Source organism: Scyliorhinus torazame, chromosome 11 (assembly GCF_047496885.1).
Source record: "Scyliorhinus torazame isolate Kashiwa2021f chromosome 11, sScyTor2.1, whole genome shotgun sequence".
NCBI lineage: Eukaryota > Metazoa > Chordata > Chondrichthyes > Carcharhiniformes > Scyliorhinidae > Scyliorhinus > Scyliorhinus torazame.
Genome location: NC_092717.1, coordinates 256,699,699 through 256,716,470, shown reverse-complemented (window position 1 = coordinate 256,716,470; position 16,772 = coordinate 256,699,699). Strand labels below are relative to the sequence as shown.

General features: G+C 54.1%; 1 protein-coding gene across 1 annotated transcript in view; it reads left to right on the top strand.

The window, feature by feature from the left end:
* sspo (SCO-spondin) overlaps positions 1–16,772 on the top strand; it is a 1,206,999-nt gene that overhangs the window by 591,731 nt on the left and 598,496 nt on the right. The window contains 2 exon segments of the mRNA XM_072468611.1: positions 9,553–9,682; positions 11,882–12,007. Of these exon segments, the coding sequence (XP_072324712.1) occupies positions 9,553–9,682; positions 11,882–12,007 (256 nt within the window).

Sequence of the window (16,772 nt, the reverse complement as noted above, 5' to 3'; positions counted from 1 at the left end):
CAGACACAGAGCTGGGCTCAGTTTGATTGGGGGGGGGCGGGGGAGAGCTGGGCTCAGTTTGATTGGGGGGGGGGCGGGGGAGAGCTGGGCTCAGTTTGATTGGGGGGGGGGGGAGAGCTGGGCTCAGTTTGATTGGGGGGGGGCGGGGGAGAGCTGGTCTCAGTTTGATTGGGGGGGGAGAGCTGGGCTCAGTTTGATTGGGGGGGGCGGGGGAGAGCTGGGCTCAGTTTGATTGGGGGGGGGGAGAGCTGGGCTCAGTTTGATTGGGGGGGGGCGGGGGAGAGCTGGGCTCAGTTTGATTGGGGGGGGAGAGCTGGGCTCAGTTTGATTGGGGGGGGGGAGAGCTGGGCTCAGTTTGATTGGGGGGGGCGGGGGAGAGCTGGGCTCAGTTTGATTGGGGGGGGCGGGGGAGAGCTGGGCTCAGTTTGATTGGGGGGGGGGAGAGCTGGGCTCAGTTTGATTGGGGGGGGGCGGGGGAGAGCTGGGCTCAGTTTGATTGGGGGGGGGAGAGCTGGGCTCAGTTTGATTGGGGGGGGAGAGCTGGACTCAGTTTGATTGGGGGGGGCGGGGGAGAGCTGGGCTCAGTTTGATTGGGGGGGGGGAGAGCTGGGCTCAGTTTGATTGGGGGGGGGCGGGGGAGAGCTGGGCTCAGTTTGATTGGGGGGGGGAGAGCTGGGCTCAGTTTGATTGGGGGGGGAGAGCTGGGCTCAGTTTGATTGGGGGGGCGGGGGAGAGCTGGGCTCAGTTTGATTGGGGGGGGGGCGGGGGAGAGCTGGGCTCAGTTTGATTTGGGGGGGGAGAGCTGGGCTCAGTTTGATTGGGGGGGGGGAGAGCTGGGCTCAGTTTGATTGGGGGGGGCGGGGGAGAGCTGGGCTCAGTTTGATTGGGGGGGGGGGAGAGCTGGGCTCAGTTTGATTGGGGGGCCGGGGGAGAGCTGGGCTCAGTTTGATTGGGGGGGGGAGAGCTGGGCTCAGTTTGATTGGGGGGGGGAGAGCTGGGCTCAGTTTGATTGGGGGGGGAGAGCTGGGCTCAGTTTGATTGGGGGGGGGGGGGAGAGCTGGGCTCAGTTTGATTGGGGGGGGGAGAGCTGGGCTCAGTTTGATTGGGGGGGGGGGGGGAGAGCTGGGCTCAGTTTGATTGGGGGGGGGGAGAGCTGGGCTCAGTTTGATTGGGGGGGGGAGAGCTGGGCTCAGTTTGATTGGGGGGGGGAGAGCTGGGCTCAGTTTGATTGGGGGGGGGGGAGAGCTGGGCTCAGTTTGATTGGGGGGGGGGGGAGAGCTGGGCTCAGTTTGATTGGGGGGGGGAGAGCTGGGCTCAGTTTGATTGGGGGGGGGAGAGCTGGACTCAGTTTGATTGGGGCGGGGGAGAGCTGGGCTCAGTTTGATTGGGGGGGGGAGAGCTGGACTCAGTTTGATTGGGGCGGGGGAGAGCTGGGCTCAGTTTGATGGGGGGGGGGGACTTGGTGAGGTGGGAGGAAATGCTTCTTGATTTTCCACTTTCTTCTTACGGCAGTGCTGCTGGTAGAATTTAAATTAAATAATAAATCGGTGTGAATCTGGCATCAGTTATTGGTGAAACTTCACTAATGTCCTTTCGGGAAGGAAATCTGCCGTCCTTCCCCGGTCTGGCCTACGCGTGACTCCAGACCCACAGCAATGTGGTGACTCTGAAATGGCCGAACGAGAGGCTCAGTTTTAGGGCAATTAGGGACGGGCAACAAATGCTGGGCCAGCAACACCAACACCCCGAGGAAGAATTGTCAGCATCAATGTTCTTTAAATATTATTAAAATAAATCAAGATGGTTCGTGAGTAACGGGTGACATTTAAATAGGAGCAAACCCCCTTTCCTAACAAGAATCTATCGACCTCGGCCTTGAAAATACTCCATGACCCCCCACCCCCCCCCACCTTCCTCCGCCCCCCCTCCCCCGGCTTCCACCGCACCCTCTCCCCCACCCCCCAGCTTCCACCGCCCCCTCCACCGCCCCCCCCCCCACCTTCCTCCGCCCCCCCCTCCCCCCGGCTTCCACCGCACCATCTCCCCCCACCCCCCAGCTTCCACCGCCCCCCTCCACCGCCCCCCCCCCGGCTTCCACCGCACCCTCTCCCCCCACCCCCCAGCTTCCACCGCCCCCCTCTACCCCACCCCCAGCTTCCTCGGCCCCCTCCCCCCCCCGGCTTCCACCGCCCCCCCAGCTTCCTCCGCCCCCTCCCCCCGGCTTACACCACCCGCCCCCCCCCCAGCTTTCTCCGCGCCCCCCCCCCTTCCTCCGCCCCCCCTCCCCCCGGCTTCCACCGCCCCCTCCACCCCCCCCCCCCCCGGCTTCCACCGCACCCTCTCCCCCCCCCCCCCCAGCTTCCTCCGCCCCCCCCCCCCCCGGCTTCCACCGCCCGCTCCACCCCCCCCCCGGCTTCCACCGCACCCTCCCCCCCCAGATTTCTCCCCCCCCTCCCCCCAGCTTCCACCGCCCACCCTTCCCCCGGCTTCCACCGCCCCCCCTCCAGCTTCCTATGACCCCCCGGCTTCCACCACCCCCTCCACCCCCCCCGGCTTCCACCGCACCCTCTCCCCCCCTCCCCCCACCCCCCCCGCCGGCTTCCTCCGCCCTCTGAGACAGAGTTCCAAAATCACACAATCCTCTGAGAGTGAAATTCTCCGCACCTCTGTGGAATAAGGGCGACCCCTAATTTTAAAACGATGACACAAATTCTGGACTCACCCACAAGAAACATCCTTTCCACATCCACCTTGTCAACACCGTTCAGGATCTTATAAACTTGGCACAAGTCACCCCTCACTCTTCTAAGTCCATGTCTGTCTAACCTTTCCTCATCAGGCAACCCACTCATTCCACGTACCAATCTAGTAAACATTCTCTGAGCCACCTCCAACACTTTTACCATAAGACCATAAGACATAGGAGCAGAATTAGGCCACTCGGCCCATCGAGTCGGCTCCACCATTCAATCCTGGCTGATATTTTTCTCATCCCCATTCTCCTGCCTTCTCCCCATAACCCCTGATCCCCTTATTGATCAAGAACCTATCTATCTCTGTCTGAAAGACACTCAGTGATTTGGCCTCCACAGCCTTCTGCGGCAAAGAGTTCCACAGATTCACCATCCTCTGGCTGAAGAAATTCCTCCTCATCTCTGTTTTAAAGGATCGTCCCTTTAGTCTGAGATGGTGCCTCTGGTTCTAGTTTTTCCGACAAGTGGAAGCATCCTCTCCACGTCCACTCTATCCAGGCCTCGCAGTATCCTGTAAGTTTCAATCCTTCCTTAAATAAGGAATACACAATATTTGAGATGCAGTCGCACTAATATCTTCTAGAACTAAAGAATAACATCCTTTTATGTTCAATTTTTCACCGAATAAAGGATAGTATTCCATAATTACTTGCTGCACCTGCAGACCAACTGTTTGTGACCCATGCTCTAGAACACCCTGATCCCTCTGCCCCTCAACATTCTGCAGCCATTCTCCATTTAAGGAACACTCTGCTTCTTTATTCTTCCTGCCAAAGTGAACAGCTTCACACTTTCCTACATTATACTCCATCTGCCAGATTATGGCCCACTCGCTCAACCTGTTTATATCGGTCTACAACCTCCTTATATCTTCTTCACAACATACACTCCGACCTGTCTCTGTGCCCTTGTGTACCTTGAGAACAGAATCATTGGCAATCTAGTTGTGCGAGACCCCTTGGGGATGAGCGGCCATAATATGTTGGAGAGTGACGGAGTAGATTCAGAGACGACTCTGAATCTTAATAAAGAAAACCACGATGATATGAGGCATGAGTTGACTTTGATCGATTGGGGAACGTTACTGAAAGGGGTGACAATGGATAGGCAATGGCAAACATTCAAGGAGCACACGGGGGGAACTGAAACAATTGTTCATTCCTGTATGGCACAAAAGTAAAACAGGAAAGGTGGTCAATTCATTGTTTACAAGGGAAATTAGAGATGGTATTCGATCCAAGGGAGAAGCAGACAAATTGGCCAAGGAAAACAACAGGTCTGAGGATTGGGAGCTTTTTAAAATTCAGCAAAGGAGGATCAAGGGATTGATTAAGAAAATGAAAATTGAGTATGAGAGTAAGCTTGCAGGGAACATAAAAACTGACTGTAAAAGTTTCTATAGGTACGTTGTCATGTAAGTGTCCCTTTAAGAAAGATTTTTGTCTTATCACATGGCTTCAGTGATGTCATTTTATGGGTGGAGTTGGGCTGTGGCTGTGAGGTGAGAAGGGGTGTCAGTTTGACTGCTGTGGACTTAGAAGGAGAAAGAAGTGTTTTTCCCTGTCTTTCGCTGTTTTCATTTTAAAGGCTGTTCCAGTAAAAAGCACATTAGTTGTGGTTAACTTTAAAGATATTGCTGTTTTCCGGACGGAGCTTGAATCTGTTGTTTGGAATTCAATCAGAATCTGAGGGAAATGACCAGTCCCATTCAAGTGAGAATACAAAGTGCTGGGCCACGTCCTTGAAAAGGGGTTTTATTCAATTGGATTTTGTTACTGAATTGGAACAGTTAAGGGGGGTTTATTAAGTGTTATACATAGATTACTGGAGCTGTGTGGTGTCTTTATGTTTGTAATTGATAAAAAATCTTGCTGTGTTTATATATATATATATATATATATATATAGAAATATATATATATATGTTAACCTCATTCTTAGAATACACCTTGTTTTGATTAGAGTGTCTCGGGAGTCTGATGAATCGGGCCTGCAGTGAAGGCTCTTGTGTTCATCCGAGCCAAATTCAACATGAAGGTTATAGGTCACATGGACTCCATAATACACGTTGGAGTTTCGAAGCCCAGAACAACGTGAAGGGAAAACAATTGGTGCCCTTCGAGCTGCTCCGCCATTCATCACCATCATGGCTGATCATCCAACTCAATAGCCTAATCCTGCTTTCTCCCCATAGCCTTTGACCCCCTTCACCCTAAGTGCGATATCCAGCCGCCTTTTGAAACCATACAATGATTTGGCCTCAACTACTTTCTGTGGGAGTGAATTCCACAGATTCACCGCTCTCTGGGTGAAGAAATTTCTCCTCACCTCAGTCCTAAAAGGTTTCCCCCTTATCCTCAAACTATGACCCCTAGTTCTGGACCCCCCACCATCGGGAACATTCTTTCTGAAACTACAGTCTAATCCTGTTAGAAGTTTATAACTTTCTATGAGATCCTCTCTCACTCTTCTAAACCCCAATGAATATAATCCTCACCGACTTAGTCTCTCCTCACATGACAGCCCCACCATCCCTGGAATCAGTCTGGTAAACCTTCGCTGCTCTCCCTCGAGAGCAAGACCATCCTTCCTCAGAGAAGGAGACCAAAACTGCTCACAATACCCCAGGTGTGACCTCACCAAGGCCCGATACAATTGCAGTAAAACATCTCTATTCCGAAACTCAAATCCTCTCGCTATGAAGGCCAACATACTGAAAAAAAAATGAAAGGAAAAAAAAAGAATCCCTTATTGCCACAAGTAGGCTTCAAATGAAGTTACTGCGAAAAGCCCCTAGTCGCCACATTCTGGCGCCTGTTCGGGGAGGCTGGTACGGGAATTGAACCGTGCTGCTGGCCTGCCTTGGTCTGCTTTAAAAGCCAGTGATTTAGCCCTGTGCTAAACCAGCCCTGATGCCTTTCCGAAACCATTTGCCTTCTTTCCTGCCGGCTGTACCTGCCGCTTACTTTCAGCGACTGATGCACGAGGACACCAAGGTCTCGCTGAGTCTCCGCCTCTCTCAATTTACACCCATTCAAATAATAATCTGATTTCCTGTTTTTGCTACCGAAGTGGATAACCTCACATTTATCCACATTATACTGCATCAGCCTTGCATGTGTCCACTCACTCAGCCTGTCCAAATCCCACTGAAGCATCTCTGCATCCTCCTCACAGCTCACCCTCCCAACTAACTTCGTATCACCTGCAAATTTGGAGATAATACATTTAGTTCCCTCGTACAAATCATTAATCTATAATGTGAACAGTTGGGGTCCCAGCACAGGGCCGTGCGGTACCCCCACTAGTCACTGTCTGCCAATCGGAAAAATACCCATTTATTCCAACTTTTTGCTTCCTGTCTGCTAACCAGCTTTCGATACATCTTAATACATATGCTCTGTGAGACCTTGATGAAAGCCGTCTGAAAGTCTAAATAAACCACATCCACCCGTTCTCCCTGGTCAACTCTACTAGTTACATCTTCAAAGAATTGCAGTAGATTTGTCAAGTATGATTTCCCTTTTGTAAATCCATGCTGACTGTCTGATTACACCCCTGCTTTCCAAATGCTGTGCTGTGAAATCCTTGATAATGGATTCCAGCAACTTCCCCACTGCCGACGTTAGGCTCACTGGTCAAGAGTTCCCTGTTTTCTCTCTACCTCCCTTTTTGAATAGTGGGGTTACATTCTCTACCCCTCAATCTGTAGGAACCATTCCAGAGTCCAAAGAATTTTGGAAAATGACCACCAATGGATCTACTATTTCCAGGGCCACTTCCTGAAATACTCTGGGATGGAGATTATCCGGCCCTGGAGATTTATCCGCCTTCAATCCCATTAATTTCCCCAAACCATTTCTTTACCAATACTAATTTCCTTCAGCTCCTCACTGAAACTTGTGATTCCCAAACTTCCGGTACATTATTCATGTCTTCCTTTGTGAAGACAGAGCAAAGCACGAATTTAGTTCCTCAGCCATTTCTTTGTTCCCTGTTATGAATCCCCCGTCTCTGACTGTAAGGGGCCGACATTACTTTTTATCAATCTTTGTCTCTTTACATACCCACAGAAACTTTTACGGTTAGTTTTTATGTTCCCCACTAGCTTTCTCTCATATTGTATTCTCCCTTCTTAATCAATCCCTTGGTCTGCCTTTGCTGAATTTTAAACTGTGAAGAAATGTCTCCTCATCTCTGTCCTAAATGGTCTCCCCCATATCCTCAGACTGTGACCCCTGGTTCTGGACACACCCACCATCGGGAACATCCTTCCTGCATCCACCCTGTCCAGTCCTGTTAGAATTTTATAGTTTCTGTGAGATCCCCCCCCCATTCTTCTGAACTCCAGCGAGAACAATCCCAACCTAGTCAATCTCTCCTCGTATGACAGTCCCGCCATCCCTGGAATCAGTCTGGTAAACCTTCGCTGCACTCCCTCGAGAGCAAGAACATCCTTCCTCAGAGAAGGAGACCAAAACTGCCCACAATACTCCAGGTGTGGCCTCACCAAGACCCTGTCCAATCGCAGCAACACATCCCTGCTTCTGTACTCGAAACCTCTCGCAATGAAGGCCAACATACCATTCGCCTTCTTTACCGCCTGCTGCACCTGCATGCTTACCTTCAGCGACTGAGGTACGAGGACATCTAGGTCTCATTGCCCATTCCCCTCTCCTAATTTATGGCCATTCAGATAATAATCTGCCTTCCTGTGTTTGCTCCCAAAGTGGATAACCTCACATTTCTCCAAATTATACTGTATCTGCCATTCATTTACCCACTCGCCCAGCCTGCCCAAATCACACTGAGGGATCTCTGCATCCTCCTCACAGCTCACCCTCCCGCACAACTTGGTGTCATCTGCAGATTTGGAAATATTACATTGAGTTCCCTCATCCAAATCATTAATATATATTGTGAATAGCTGGGGTCCCAGCACCGATCCCTGCGGTACCCCACTAGTCACTGCCTGTCATTTGGAAAACACCCGTTAATTCCTATTCTTTGTTTCCTCTCTGACAGCCAGATTTCTATCCATCTGAATACATTCCCCCGATCCCATGCGCTTTAATTTTACACAATAATCTTTGATGCGGGAATTTGTCAAAAGCCTTCTCAAAGTCCGAATAAGCCACATCCGCTGGCTCCCTCTCATCAACTCCCCGAGTTACATCCTCAAAGAATTACAGTAGTCAGTTTCTGACTGTAAGGGACCTACATTTATCTTCACCAATCTTTTTCTCTTCACGTAGCAATAGAAACTTTTACAGTCAGTTTTTATGTTCCCTGTAAGCTTACTCTTGTACTCTATTTTCTCCGTCTTAATCAATCCCTTGGTCCTCCTTATCGAATATGCCACTCATCTCTGTGTAGGTACCTGCTTTTTACTCAAGTTTGACACTTTCCTTAATTACTTCACTGAGCTATGGATTGTGGCTGGGTCCTCTCTAATTTTTCTTCTGAGCAGGAATATACTTATTCTGAGTATTTTGAAACACCCTGGAATCTCTGCCATGTTCTGTATTGATCTATCCCCCAGCCGAGGGTCCCAGTTCACTGCAGCTCACTCCGAGTTCCTGCCCAGATGTTCCAGAATGTGCTGCTGTAAGAAACTGTCTTGAAAGCATCCTGTGATCTAATCCCGGCTGCTGCTAGTACTGCTGTCCGAGGGCGGAGAGTCTCTGCAACGTTCTTCCGCAATAGGCCATAGAAGCAGAATACTTTTAAGGCCGAGTTGGCGAGATTCTTGATGAACAAGGGGGTGAAAGGTTATCGAAGGGTCAGCAGGGTGTAGGGTTGAGGTCACAGTCAGAATGGGAGAGCAGGTTCGAGGGGTGGAGGCACGGGACTGGATTCCCCGGTCCCCAGGCCCATCTTTCTCCTGTTTGCTGGTGGCGGGAGTCTCGATTCCCGCTGCAGGTCAACAGGATTTCTCATTGAAGACCCCCCTCTCTCTGCCCCCCCACATCACCGGGAAACCCCCGAGCGGGAGTACTCCTGTCCGGGACAGACATTCCCAACAGCCGGAACGGAAACTCCCAATGGGGTGAAACAAGAAGATTGTTCTCCTGACCGTGAGGAGATTAAGAGGAGATTGAACATTATAACATCCTGAATGTTTTGTTTGGGTAAACATGCAGAGACGGGATCCGGTGACACGGAGGTCGGGATCCGGTGACACGGAGGCCGGGATCCAGTGGCACGGAGGCCGGGATCCAGTGGCACGGAGGCCGGGATCCAGTGACACGGAGGCCGGGATCCAGTGACACGGAGGCCGGGATCCGGTACACGGAGGCCGGGATCCAGAGAGACCCCAGAGGGTTCTCCAGGAAGCCTGTCCCGTTCACAGCAAGTTGTTGTGATCTGGGAGGTGCTGCGGAAACACTAACAGCAACAATAACTTTCCAAAGGGAATAAACACTGGAAGATGATAATTGACCAGGTTCTGGGGAAAGAGCAGAGGGAGTGGATCTCATTGGATAGATCCTTCAGGAAGCTGTCACAGACACGATGGGCTGAATTTAGAGGATGTCTCATTCTCTGATTTTTGGCCACTCATTTCCTCGATGTAGTTGAGACACAGACTATGGAATTGGATCATCAGCACTGATCAGAATGAATGGTGGAGCAGGCTCGAAGGGCTGAATGGCCTCCTCCTGGCTCTATGTTTATAAAGTGCGTAATTACCTGAGGGGACGGTAAATGCTTCAGGACAGGTGTCACGCGGATGTGTGATGGTCTATCAGGGACATACGAGGAATGATTTAAACACAATCAAACACTTTGTTCTCTTCCAGGCTGCCGTTGTCCACAGGGTCTGTTCCTCCAGGATCGAAGCTGTGTGAATATCACCGGGTGTCGCTGTTACTGGAGGACCAATATTTACCAACCTGGACAAGTTATTCAAATGAACAAATGCAACCATTGGTAACCAAATCCTCAAACCAGTCAACCAATGACAGTCATTCTCCAACTAACCAATAAATCAGGGCCATTTGCTATCAAGTCAACCAATCAGGGACATCCTCTAACCAATCAGGGACATCCTCTAACCAATCAGGGACATCCTCTAACCAATCAGGGACATCCTCTAACCAATCAGGGTCATCCTCTAACCAATCAGGGACATCCTCTGACCATTCAGAGACATCCTCTGACCAATCAGGGACATCCTCTACAGTACACTCTGTATCTCATGGCTCCAGTATCAGATACGATACGGTACACTCTGTATCTCAGGGCTCCAGTATCAGATACGATACGGTACACTCTGCATCTCATGGCTCCAGTATCAGATACGATACGGTACACTCTGTATCTCAGGGCTCCAGTATCAGATACAATACGGTACACTCTGTATCTCAGGGCTCCAGTGTCAGATACAATACGGTACACTCTGCATCTCATGGCTCCAGTGTCAGATACAATACGGTACACTCTGTATCTCATGGCTCCAGTATCAGATACGATACGGTACACTCTGTATCTCATGGCTCCAGTATCAGATACGATACGGTATACTCTGTATCTCAGGGCTCCAGTATCAGATACGATACGGTACACTCTGTATCTCAGGGCTCCAGTGTCAGATACGATACGGTATACTCTGTATCTCAGGGCTCCAGTATCAGATACGATACGGTACACTCTGTATCTCATGGCTCCAGTATCAGATACGATACGGTATACTCTGTATCTCAGGGCTCCAGTATCAGATACGATACGGTACACTCTGTATCTCAGGGCTCCAGTGTCAGATACAATACGGTACCCTCTGTATCTCATGGCTCCAGTATCAGATACGATACGGTATACTCTGTATCTCAGGGCTCCAGTATCAGATACAATACGGTACCCTCTGTATCTCATGGCTCCAGTATCAGATACGATACGGTATACTCTGTATCTCAGGGCTCCAGTGTCAGATACAATACGGTACCCTCTGTATCTCATGGCTCCAGTATCAGATACGATACGGTACCCTCTGTATCTCATGGCTCCAGTATCAGATACAATACGGTACACTCTGTATCTCATGGCTCCAGTATCAGATACGATACGGTACACTCTGTATCTCATGGCTCCAGTATCAGATACGATACGGTACACTCTGTATCTCAGGGTTCCAGTATCAGATACAATACGGTACACTCTGTATCTCATGGCTCCAGTATCAGATACGATACGGTACACTCTGTATCTCATGGCTCCAGTATCAGATACGATACGGTACACTCTGTATCTCATGGCTCCAGTATCAGATACAATACGGTACACTCTGTATCTCATGGCTCCAGTATCAGATACGATACGGTACACTCTGTATCTCAGGGTTCCAGTATCAGATACAATACGGTACACTCTGTATCTCAGGGTTCCAGTATCAGATACGATACGGTACACTCTGTATCTTAGGGCTCCAGTATCAGATACGATACGGTACACTCTATATCTCAGGGTTGCAGTATCAGATACGATACGGTACACTCTGTATCTCATGGCTCCAGTATCAGATACGATACGGTACACTCTGTATCTCAGGGCTCCAGTATCAGATACGATACAGTACACTCTGAGCCACATTTCTGTTTCACCCCGCCGTTATGTCGGCTGGTCAATAGGGTTTCCCATTGTGGGGCAGCCCCAAACCGGGAAAAGTCTCCAACTGAAAGTCAGCGTTGCATAAGACCATAAGACCATAAGACATAGGAGCGGAAGTAAGGCCATTCGGCCCATCGAGTCCACTCCACCATTCAATCATGGCTGATTTCAACTCCATTTACCCGCTCTCTCTCCTTAGCCCTTAATTCCTCGAGAAATCAAGAATTTATCAACTTCTGTCAACTAGAATCCCTACAGTGCAGAAGGAGGACATTCAGCCCATCAATTCTGCACCCATCGACACCCTGAAAGAGTCCCTACCTAGGCCCACACTATCTTGTTTACTGGCCTCGCTCTGAGCTAACGGGTGGATAAATGCTGACTGTTTAATTGTCTCGCTCTGAGCTAACGGGTGAATAAATGCTGACTGTTTACTGGCCTCACTCTGAGCTAACGGGTGAATAAATGCTGACTGTTTACTGGCCTCGCTCTGAGCTAACGGTTGAATTATTGTTTTGCTGACAGTGTCTGTGACCACGGCCGCATTTCCTGCGATGATTCGCTGTGTCCAGTCGATTGTGGTTGGTCAGCGTGGTCGCCATGGACGCCATGTGACACTCGGTGTGGTGTCGGAGTTCAAGAGAGATACAGGTTTGGAAACAAATGTGACAAAATCACCTGATCAGATCAATTTCTGCCGGGAGTGCAGCGTCTCGGTTACAATAATCATTCGGAGCGTTTCCAGTATTTATTCTTTCATTGGGGTCTGAGTGCCGCTGGTTTGGTCAGCAATTGTTGCCCATCCCTAATTACCCTTGTGAAGGTGATGATGAGTCTCCCTGTTGAGATGCAGTGGTCGACGTGGTGTAGGTACACCCACTGTGCTGTTAGGGAGGGAGTTCCAGGATGTTGCCCCAGCGACAATGAAGGAACAGCGATATATTTCCAAGTCAGGGTGGTGAGTGACTGGGAGAGGAACCTAATTCTGGATCGATTTCTAGGGAATTAAGCGCATAGGTGGCTGATGTGATGGTGGGGGAGCATTGTGGTGATAGCGATCACAACATGGTTCAATTTTAATTTGATATGGACAAAGAAATAGAAAAGTTGCAAGAAAAAGGTTTTGGATTGGGAGAGAGCGGATTTTAGTAAAATAATGCAGGATCTGGCCAAGGTACATTGGAAAGAGTTACTGGTGGGGAAATCTACAGAAGAGCAGTGGGGGGCGTTGCAAAAGGAAATGGGGAGGGTACAGGCCCAACATGTTCCCTCTGTAAAAATAATAATCTTTATTATTGTCACAAGTAGGCTTACATTAACACTGCAATGAAGTTACTGTGAAATGCCCCTAGTCGCCACACTCCGGTGCCTGTTCAGGTACACCGAGGGCGAATTCAGAATGTCCAATTCACCTAACAGCACATATTTCGGGACTTGTGGGAGGAAACCGGAGACCCGGAGGAAACCCACGCAGAGACGGGGAGAACGTGCAGACTCCGCACAGACAGTGACCCAAGTCGGGAATCAAACCTGGGAACCTGGCGATGTGAAGCAACAGTGCTAACCACTGTGCTACCGTGCTGCCCAGAAAGCTCTGGCTGGTAAAAGTAGAGAAAATCCCAAGATATTCTATAATTATATCAGTGGGAAGCGGATAACTAGGGAAAGAGTAGGATTCAGGGTAAACCATTTCGGACAGAGTTGAGGAGACATTTCTTCACCCAAAGAGCGGTGAGCCTGTGGAATTCATTCCCACAGGAAGTAGTTGATGCTAAAACTTTGAATATATTCAAGAGGCGGCTGGATATCGCACTTGGGGAGAATGGGATCAAAGGCAATGGGGAGGAAGCAGGATTAGGCTATTGAGTTGGATGATCAGCCATGATGGTGATGAATGGCGGAGCAGGCTCGAAGGGCCGGATGGGCCCCTATTGCTCCGATCTTTTATGTATCTATGTATCCAGAGATGCTATCCGGAGACCCTATCGAGAGCCCCGATAAGGAGACCGGATACGGAGTGTCCGGAGCGCAGTGTCCGGAGTTCAGTATCCAGAGCTCAGTGTCCGGAGCGCAGTGTCCGGAGCAGAGTGTCCGGAGCGCAGTGTCCGGAGCGCAGTGTCCGGAGCGCAGTGTCCGGAGCGCAGTGTCCGGAGCGCAGTGTCCGGAGCGCAGTGTCCGGAGCGCAGTGTCCGGAGCGCAGTGTCCGGAGCCGATCGCAGTGTCCGGAGCGAAGTGTCTGGAGCACAGTGTCCAGAGCGCAGTGTCCAGAGCGCAGTGTCCGGAGCGCAGTGTCCGGAGCGCAGTGTCCGAAGCGCAGTGCCCGGAGCGCAGTGGCCGGACCTCAGCGTCCGGAGCTCGGCGTCCGGAGCGCGGCGTCCGGAGCGCGGCGTCCGGAGCGCAATGTCCGGAGCGCAGTGTCCGGAGCGCAGTGTCCGGAGCGCAGTGTCCGTACGCAGTGTCCGGAGCGCAGTGTCCGGAGCGCAGTGTCCGAACGCAGTGTCCGGAGCGCAGTGTCCGGAGCCGATCGCAGTGTCCGGAGCGAAGTGTCTGGAGCACAGTGTCCGGAGCGCAGTGTCCGGAGCGCAGTGTCCGGAGCGCAGTGTCCGGAGCGCAGTGTCCGGAGCGCAGTGTCTGAAGCGCAGTGCCCGGAGCGCAGTGGCCGGACCTCAGCGTCCGGAGATCGGCGTCCGGAGCGCGGCGTCCGGAGCGCGGCGTCCGGAGCGCAATGTCCGGAGCGCAGTGTCCGGAGCGCAGTGTCCGGAGCGCAGTGTCCGAACGCAGTGTCCGGAGCGCAGTGTCCGGAGCGCAGTGTCCGAACGCAGTGTCCGGAGCGCAGTGTCCGGAGCCGATCGCAGTGTCCGGAGCGAAGTGTCTGGAGCACAGTGTCCGGAGCGCAGTGTCCGGAGCGCAGTGTCCGGAGCGCAGTGTCCGGAGCGCAGTGTCCGGAGCGCAGTGTCCGGAGCGCAGTGTCCGGAGCGCAGTGTCCGGAGCGCAGTGTCCGGAGCGCAGTGTCCGGAGCGCAGTGTCCGGAGCGCAATGTCCGGAGCGCAGTGTCCGGAGCGCAGTGTCCGGAGCGCAGTGTCCGGAGCGCAGTGTCCGGAGCGCAGTGTCCGGAGCGCAGTGTCCGGAGCGCAGTGTCCGGAGCCGATCGCAGTGTCCGGAGCGAAGTGTCTGGAGCACAGTGTCCAGAGCGCAGTGTCCGGAGCGCAGTGTCCGGAGCGCAGTGTCTGAAGCGCAGTGTCCGGAGCGCAGTGTCCGAACGCAGTGTCCAGAGCGCAGTGTCCGGAGCGCAGTGTCCGGAGCGCAGTGTCCGAACGCAGTGTCCGGAGCGCAGTGTCCGGAGCCGATCGCAGTGTCCGGAGCGAAGTGTCCGGAGCGCAGTGTCCGGAGCGCAGTGTCCGGAGCGCAGTGTCCGGAGCGCAGTGTCCGGAGCGCAGTGTCCGGAGCGCAGTGTCCGGAGCGCAGTGTCCGGAGCGCAGTGTCCGGAGCGCAATGTCCGGAGCGCAGTGTCCGGAGCGCAATGTCCGGAGCGCAGTGTCCGGAGCGCGGTGTCCGGAGCGCGGTGTCCGGAGCGCGGTGTCCGGAGCGCGGTGTCCGGAGCGCGGTGTCCGGAGCGCGGTGTCCGGAGCGCGGTGTCCGGAGCGCGGTGTCCGGAGCGCGGCGTCCGGATCGCGGCGCCCGGAGCGCAATGTCCGGAGCGCAGTGTCCGGAGCCGAGCGCAGTGTCCGGAGCGCAGTGTCCGAAGCGCAGTGTCCGGAGCGCAGTGCCCGGAGCGCAATGTCCGGAGCCGAGCGCAGTGTCCGGAGCGCAGTGTCCGGAGCGCAGCGTCGGGACCTCAGCGTCCGGAGCTCAGTGTCCGGAGCTCAGTGTCCAGAGCCGAGCGCAGTGTCCGGAGCGCAGTGTCCGGAGCCGAGCGCAGTGTCCGGAGCGCAGTGTCCGGAGCCGAGCGCAGTGTCCGGAGCTCAGCGTCCGGAGCGCAGTGCCCGGAGCGCAGTGTCCGGAGCCGAGCGCAGTGTCCGGAGCGCAGTGTCCGGAGCGCAGTGTCCGGAGCCGAGCGCAGTGTCCGGAGCGCAGTGTCCAGAGCCGAGCGCAGTGTCCGGAGCGCAGTGTCCGGAGCGCAGTGTCCGGAGCGCAGTGTCCGGAGCGCAGTGTCCGGAGCGCAGTGTCCGGAGCTCAGTGTCCGGAGCAGAGCTCAGTGTCCGGAGCCGAGCGCAGTGTCCGGAGCGCAGTGTCCGAAGCGCAGTGTCCGAAGCGCAGTGTCCGGAGCGCAGTGCCCGGAGCGCAGTGCCCGGAGCGCAGTGTCCGGAGCGCAATGTCCGGAGCCGAGCGCAGTGTCTGGAGCGCAGTGTCCGGAGCGCAGTGTCCAGAGCCGAGCGCAGTGTCCGGAGCTCAGCTTCCGGAGCTCAGCGTCCGGAGCGCAGCGTCCGGAGCTCAGTGTCCAGAGCCGAGCGCAGTGTCCGGAGCGCAGTGTCCGGAGAGCAGTGTCCGGAGCGCAGTGTCCAGAGCCGAGCGCAGTGTCCGGAGCGCAGTGTCCGGAGCGCAGTGTCCGCAGCGCAGTGTCCGGAGCGCAGTGTCCGGAGCCGAGCGCAGTGTCCGGAGCGCAGTGTCCGGAGCCGAGCGCAGTGTCCGGAGCTCAGTGTCCAGAGCGCAGTGTCCGGAGCTCAGTGTCCAGAGCGCAGTGTCCGGAGCCGAGCGCAGTGTCCGGAGCCGAGTGCAGTGTCCGGAGCCGAGCGCAGTGTCCGGAGCCGAGCGCAGTGTCCGGAGCTCAGTGTCCGGAGCTCAGTGTCCGGAGCTCAGTGTCCGGAGCTCAGTGTCCGGAGCTCAGTGTCCAGAGCCGAGCGCAGTGTCCGGAGCGCAGTGTCCGGAGCCGAGCGCAGTGTCCGGAGCGCAGTGTCCGGAGCGCAGTGTCCGGAGCCGAGCGCAGTGTCCGGAGCGCAGTGTCCGGAGCGCAGTGTCCGGAGCCGAGCGCAGTGTCCGGAGCGCAGTGTCCGGAGCCGAGCGCAGTGTCCGGAGCTCAGTGTCCAGAGCCGAGCGCAGTGTCCGGAGCGCAGTGTCCGGAGAGCAGTGTCCGGAGCGCAGTGTCCAGAGCCGAGCGCAGTGTCCGGAGCGCAGTGTCCGCAGCGCAGTGTCCGGAGCGCAGTGTCCGGAGCCGAGCGCAGTGTCCGGAGCGCAGTGTCCGCAGCCGAGCGCAGTGTCAGGAGCTCAGTGTCCAGAGCCGAGCGCAGTGTCTGGAGCGCAGTGTCCGGAGCGCAGTGTCCGGAGCGCAGTGTCCGGAGCCGAGCGCAGTGTCCGGAGCTCAGTTTCCAGAGCCGAGCGCAGTGTCCGGAGCGCAGTGTCCGGAGAGCAGTGTCCGGAGCGCAGTGTCCAGAGCCGAGCGCAGTGTCCGGAGCGCAGTGTCCGGAGCGCAGTGTCCGGA